The 7,156-nt window shown below is 41.6% G+C and overlaps 1 protein-coding gene across 1 annotated transcript in view; it reads left to right on the top strand.

Moving 5' to 3' along the window:
- LOC109470097 (polycystic kidney disease protein 1-like 2) overlaps window positions 1-7,156 on the top strand; it is a 16,700-nt gene that overhangs the window by 3,571 nt on the left and 5,973 nt on the right. The window contains exons 4-12 of the mRNA XM_019768877.1: window positions 327-487; window positions 1,227-1,346; window positions 1,948-2,121; window positions 2,588-2,720; window positions 3,304-3,576; window positions 3,929-4,043; window positions 4,515-4,759; window positions 5,213-5,914; window positions 6,288-6,402. Coding sequence (XP_019624436.1) covers window positions 327-487; window positions 1,227-1,346; window positions 1,948-2,121; window positions 2,588-2,720; window positions 3,304-3,576; window positions 3,929-4,043; window positions 4,515-4,759; window positions 5,213-5,914; window positions 6,288-6,402 — 2,038 coding nt within the window. The remainder of the gene's footprint in view (window positions 1-326; window positions 488-1,226; window positions 1,347-1,947; window positions 2,122-2,587; window positions 2,721-3,303; window positions 3,577-3,928; window positions 4,044-4,514; window positions 4,760-5,212; window positions 5,915-6,287; window positions 6,403-7,156) is intronic.

Raw genomic sequence — 7,156 nt, forward strand, 5'->3', positions numbered from 1 at the left:
TATATATATATATAATGGTATAGATCTAAGATCTAATGGCTTCTTCTCTCTTCTTGAAACATTTTGAAATATACTTACATATTTCATTGATGACGTCTATATTTGTACATGATATGATATATTTAAAAGTGTCTTCCTTTGATAATGTTTTACATTTTTTGTCGAGCTTAATTGAACTGAACAGTGATTTACGTTCGTTATCATATAATATACAGTCAAGCATAAAATGCGATTCATCTTCAATACAAGAATTGTTACAGAACTTGCATAGTCTATCTTGTAATGGTGTACGGCGTAATTAAATACAATAACTTTCCTTCTGACAGGTTTTCAGCAGAGGTCACATTAACAGTTTCCTCCTGACGACCCCGCGGCCGTTAGGAAGCTTGACACATCTCAACATCTGGCACGACAACTCCGGGAAGGGGTCGGGGGCCGGCTGGTTCCTGGACAATGTAGTGGTGAAAGATCTGCAAGCCAATCAGACGTACGTCACTACTGATTCATGTTGCTATAGCAAAGATTTATTATTGCGTGCTCAGTCATTCAATGTTTCTAGCTGTAAAATAGATGTCATTGATTTTGAAACTTTCGAAAGCCTCTGTCACACCTTCCTCCGACCAACTTACCAACCGGCTAGATTTCTGGGACCACATGCCTTCGTCAAGTAAAGAAGTTTCTTATAAAATGGTGTTACTATAACATCCACATATTCTCAGGACGCACGCACTTAGTAGTAGCAATTACGTACTCATACGCGACGCGCGTTTCCATCTTGTACGATTGTTATCATTTTAAGCGATAAATACCACTGAATAGTCGATGTCATATCTTAACTGTTTTGTCGGACAAAAATGTCTAAAACATACAAAAACCAACAATTTTTTTATAGCTAAAACTGTGTTACAGCATAATTATATAGATACATAATGTACAACAACTCTATGGTTGGGAAAGTTCGGCACCATTCAGAAGGCCAGATGTGTGACAGGGGTTCAATTACCTTCCCAAAATATCACTCGTAGATATTTCAATTGACTGTTGTCATTTGTTTTTGTTACTAAGTGGTGTGTGTGTGTGTTTGTGTTTGTGTGTGTGTGTGTGTGTGTGTGTGTGTGTGTGTGTGTGTGTGTGTGTATTTGCACCTTTCAGTTCAGCCAAATGTATTTGTAAAGAGATTTATATAAACCGCTGATAACGATAGGTCCTTCTTTCCCCACGGACAGATTCTACTTCCAGTGTAACCAGTGGCTGGCGGTTGATCAGGATGACGGTCGGGTCAGCAGAGTTCTACCGGTCGACGGTTGGGAGCAGATAACGGACTTTCAAAACCTGTTTAACAAGAGGCAAGTTGAACAAATATCTTCAGTATAATTTGACTTAGTTTCCCTTTACTATCTGATAATCACATTGTTGATTGAGTCTTGTGCTCCCCAATCAATCAATTATCAATAAGCATCAGTAACAGTAGACACCTCTTTCTATGAAGTTCCATTTTCCTTATAATCACCAGCCCCCTCAGTATGATGGACTCGGACGTATTGCTAGACCAAACATAGGAACAAACACAAAAGGTCTATTACGGGGAATCGGTCTGCGGGTCCACTGGGGCGCTGTACTAGCCAACAGGTTCTAGTCACCAGATTTATTTACTATCACAATTGAGTAAACACCAGAAGTAAAAAGTCGGTATAAGCGGTAAGCCAGACAGGGAGAATAATTGGCCAGGGGAGTTAAGCAGAATCAAGTCAGATCCAATTTTTCTTTATTCCACAATCTGATGATGAACACCCTTTATAAGAAGACCCAGTGTAGGCTATGTTTTTTTTTTTTCACTTGCTGGGTTGGTTGACTAAGTTCAACACCGAGCCTCTTACCTTTTCTTTAAAACATATACATGCGAAACCCATTAGGAAGTCATTTGTTTTTTATTTGTTGTACTTTTAGCGCCCTGCGGCAGTTATTTGACGGCCACCTGTGGTTCTCCGTGGCGTGTCGGCCGAACAGGAGTAACTTCAGCCGTGTACAGCGGCTGTCCTGCTGCCTCACCCTGCTGTTCTGTACCATGGTCACCAACGCCATGTTCTACAGAACAGACTCCACAGTCAAGGACCCAGGAAGGTAATACTAGTTTCATCTAACCTTTAATCTCTTATGATTCTGACTATGGCTTGATGCAATGACTACTTGGGTAGAGTGTTCGCCTTGCATTCGGTAGGTCGTGAGTTTGATCCCTAGCCGAGTCATTCCAAAGACCTTAAAATGGTACATACTGCTTTCTGCGTTTAGCACTCAGCATTTGGGAAAGCGTATGGGAGCTAAACACACACCACTACCAGTTTATGGCTTGGTAGTAAAATGTTTTAAAGAGCTATTAATAATCTGTTCATAGACTGATGTTGGCGACTTAGGGTTCGTTGCATATCCCGTTGAAGAGGTGATGTGCCGTCTGTGAATATATTTGTAGTTGGATAAAGCCACTGTCACACAGCCGATCGTTTCCTCCAAAATAATATTCAATGTTAATCAAATTTTGCTGTAGGAGAATGATAGTAATTTACTGAGTGTGTTGACGTTAATTTGATAGGCTTTCCATTGGGCCATTGAAACTGTCCTTGTACGAGCTGTACGTCAGCGTGGTGTCTAGTGTCATCACCCTGCCGGCCACCTTAGCAGTAGTGGAGCTGTTCAGGCGCAGCAAGCCGAAACAAGTAGGCAAGGTAAGCAGGGTCTAATGTATTCTACAACGCATATACATGTAGTATTTTTTAAATTAATTTTTGTTAGAACATTAGCATGTAAATTACATACAGAGATAAAAAAAAATATCATAGTTCTCTTGTTATACTCGTGGACATGAGTCATCAGAATGACATGCAGAGCAAGCAACCAATAGGCATGCAGCTTTTCTCAATTCTTCTTGCTGATTCGCTGTTGGGATTTGATTGGATGAACTCAATTAACACCTGTACAAAGCCATGCCATATTGACAGTGTGAAATACATTCAAGTGTGGTGTGTATGCCAAGCTTTCCTGCTCCAGCGTTGGAATGCGGGACATAAACGCTTCTTTTTATATTGAAAATCAACAGTTTGCATTATGCAATTAAGAACCCTAACCAATAATGTAGGGGGTATCTGTCCAACTGTTGTTACTTCATACTATAATTATATCAATGTAATAGACTGTTTTCCCGTGTGTTTCCTTCTTTCCCTGCCATGTCGTAAAATGTGGTGAAGCCATCCGCTACATTTGTTCCAAAGCAAATGTCGACCTTTCTAGATTATTACTTACTTTCCACAGGGCTCTAGAAGGAACAGCCATGTAAAGGTTATTCACTGGAAAGTCGATCAGGCAAAAAAGCAGCAATACAAGCCTCCGCCACCACAACAAGCCAAGGGCCTGCCGCACTTCTGTGTGTACATCGCCTGGTGCCTGGTGTTCCTGACCGTGACAGCCTCGGGATTCTTCACGATCCTCTACGGACTCGAGTGGGGGAGGGAGAAGTCTCTGGACTGGCTGTCGTCTATTCTGCTGGGGATGATCGAGTCAGTGCTCTTCGTACAGCCCATCAAGGTATGCGGTTGTTTTCTTTGTCAAAATGTTGATAATAGAAATGCTAATTTTTGTTACTGTAGCTTATTTAACACGGTGTTTGTGCTTTAATAACATGGGAAGCTGAAGATGAATTGTAATGAGATTTGATATAAGATTTGATATTCAGCCAGGTTTTTTAGATGTTGGTCCCCTGGCAGGAACTGCAACAGAAATTAGGTTTTCTAAGGTTCCAAATCCCAGACCTGAATAAAATATATAGTATAATTGTGATGGGTATAGTAACGATCCATCTTGTTTACGTGTGCAAGGGAGTACGCATAATATATTAATTAAATCACTTTGATCAAATGATTAAATGTATCAACCACAGATCTTGGTACTGGCCTGCTTGCTGTCAGCCATATTCAGACGCCCTGAAAACGACATCAGTGTTCCTGATCTATCCACCGTAAAATCAGTGGACCCACCTAACAAAGAGACCGACGGTATGTCAATCCACATGCATCTTATACCATACATCGTAAGACAGCAGATACCAAATCATTACTGCTGTGATCCTTAACTGTAAACCCTTGTCACATGCGAGTACAGCCCATATGAGCTCCGTCTCTACCCCGTCTAAGCATCTTCTCTGTTATCTCTGCTTCTATTATTCTTTATTCTTAAGTATTTCCAGATTCTTCATTGTTTCTTCCCGTTCTTTAACACGGTGTGTCTTATGCCCTATTCTAAGCCTGGGCCTGCCGGGCTGTTCAAATAAACGAAAAAAAAAATAAGTGTTTATTAGCCTGCACAAATTACTTTTATGGTTATCTTTGAAAGTTTTGTGTGTTTTATGGAATTCTATACATAACTTTTCGTTCCCGCAAACTGCCCGGCTGGGTCCCGGCTTAGAAATCTGACTGAAGCATTAGTTTGGTCTTGATTCACTGATACACGCCCTTATATCACCGTAGATGGAGAGGAACCCGAAGCGGTAACACCTCCCAGTCCCCCCACCGAAGACGAACTCCGCCGGGCACGGTTGAAGCGGGAGAAGGACGAGCGGATGAACAAAGCGCAGAAGGAGATTCTCGTCTACACCTTCTTCCTACTGGCGCTTACCGTGGTCTCTAATGACGTCACGGACACGCATGCGTACCACCTGGTACAGTCAATCAACAATGCGTTTGTGGAGAGCTCGGTGTTCGCACTCACAGATGTAAGTACATTAAAAAGCTGGCTGGGTTTCTGATTCAGGAATAAGAGTTGGTGCTGCGGTAAGCATCATTTGATCCGATCGAGCATCTTAGCTGTAGGTTACGATGGAACCATCAGGTTCACACCATGTTTATTTTAAAAATACATATGCTGAATAAACACGTATTCTGAAACATTATTGTTCAAAGAGGAACATCAGAACAGAAAGGACAAAATATTACCCTAACGCTGAACTTATCCATCATCATAGCTTATAGATCTGACGGTGGTTCGAACTTTTTTGCCGGCAAAATCATACGTGCTTATCTTATCAGTCATTATTTTTTGTCTATGAAAGAAAATGCAATAGCGATCTCTTGTGTTCCGCCTATACAAAAGTTATAACAGGTTGAGATCAACACTTCCAGTGTTATACATTTCCACTACTGTAACACTATTGTTCTTTCATACATAGGTGCGCACAGATGAGGCCTTTTACACCTGGGCAAACCTAACTCTAGTCCCAAACCTGTACCGCGACACCTGGTACAATAGTGACGAGAGGCTACCATGGCGCGAGCGGAAGTTTCTCCTCGACTTACAGAACTTTCGTATCGGGCCAGCTCGCCTCCGCCAGACACGGAAGGCAAAGTCGGGAGAAGTCAGCATCGAAGATCTGGCCAAGAAAGCTAGCGACTTCTTAGCAGACTTTGACAACATCTGGGCAGAGGTTTCAAAGATGTTCTCGGGTGGCGGCGAGATTAACTTGGATAACAATGAGCTGTGGTCTGACTCGGACTTGGCTCTTCCAGTCGCGAAGTCCTACGACCCGTCCTCCGTTATCCTTGGTGCTAACCTGGAGTCAGCTAAACGTGTGGTGAAAGCGTTGGAGGAGAACCAGTGGGTCAAAGAAACAACACACATCATCACGGCAGACTTCTCCACCTACAACCCAGGCGTCAACCTCTTCGCGACCACCGAGATCAACATTGAGTTCCTGGAAACGGGAGGTCTGGGTGTTAGGAGCACGACGCGGACATTTAGACTGTACAACTACCAGGGAAGCACGATGGTTTTCATCGTCATCTGCCAACTTGTCTCCATTGCGTTTATACTGTATTTCCTCGTGGTGGAAATACTGGAGATGAAGAATGAAAAGATTCTGTACTTCTTTGAGGTAAGGATCATTTATTCATAAATCTATGTTTTCCTCCTTGAGTTAGTAAATGTACCTAGGTAATACAAACACACTTCTCTTTCTAATGTGTTTGGACAAACCTTTGATAATAAATCATATCCTTTGTTACATTTACACCATTGCATGAATGGAGAAGCTTAATTCACATGCAAGGCTATTATAGTATACAAGAATGTAAACAATTTATACCATCATGTATCTAAGAATTATTCTTTTGTTTTGACATGCACTTAACCCAGTGGGCTTTTATGTACAACGTAGTAAAGGTCTCTTTTTTTAATCATACATCCTGCTTCCGTCAATGCAGCGTATCATTTTAAATGTGTAAACAAACTGTTGCCCTCTTCAAAAGGTGTGGAACTACATAGAACTGTCCATCATCGGACTGGGGATCGCCACAATCGCCGTGTACTCCATCAGAAAAGTTCGGGCAGATAGCATCCTGAGGCAGTACCAGCTTGCACCCAGTAAGTCGGTTTGATGTTAAACTCACTTCTGTGTACGGAAGTATTGCTTAGGGAGGCTGAGCTGTGGGGTTTTCTCTCTGTTCTAATTGTTGCATGTTGCATGATGGGCGGGCCGGGTAGGAGAAAATGGGCAGTATGTGGACGGATTCAGAACAATCTGCAGTACCCGCGGTTGAATTGCGTCTGCATTAAAAAAAACTCAACATACCAAACTAGAAAGGCCAATATTTGCTTTGGAGCAAATACAGCGATGGGTTCACCACATTTTACCACATGGCAGGGAAAGAATGAGAAACACAAGGGAAAACAATGATTACATTGATATAACTATAATATGAAGTAACATACAACTAAAACAACAGTTGGATAGCTATTCCCTACTTTATTGGTTAGGATTTTTAATTGCATAATGCAAACTGTTGATTTTCAAAATAAAATAAAAAAACGTTCATGCCCCGCATTCCAATGCTGGAGCAGAAAAGCTTGAAATACCTACCAAAACACTTGAATAAAGACATACTGTCAGTATGGAAATGCTCTGTGCAGGTGTTAATCAAGTTAAATCCCAACAGCCAATCAGCAAGAAATGCTCTGTGCAGCTGGAAATGCTCTGTGCGGGTGTTAATCAAGTTAAATCCCAACAGCCAATCAGCAAGAAGTATAGAGGAAAGCTGCATGCCTATTGGTTGATGCCCTGCATTCCATTGTGATGACTCATGCCCAGACGTGGTAAAAAAAAAAAAAAAAAAAAAAA

This window comes from Branchiostoma belcheri, unplaced genomic scaffold (assembly GCF_001625305.1).
Source record: "Branchiostoma belcheri isolate BF01 breed outbred unplaced genomic scaffold, Haploidv18h27 scaffold22, whole genome shotgun sequence".
Taxonomy (NCBI): Eukaryota; Metazoa; Chordata; class Leptocardii; order Amphioxiformes; family Branchiostomatidae; genus Branchiostoma; species Branchiostoma belcheri.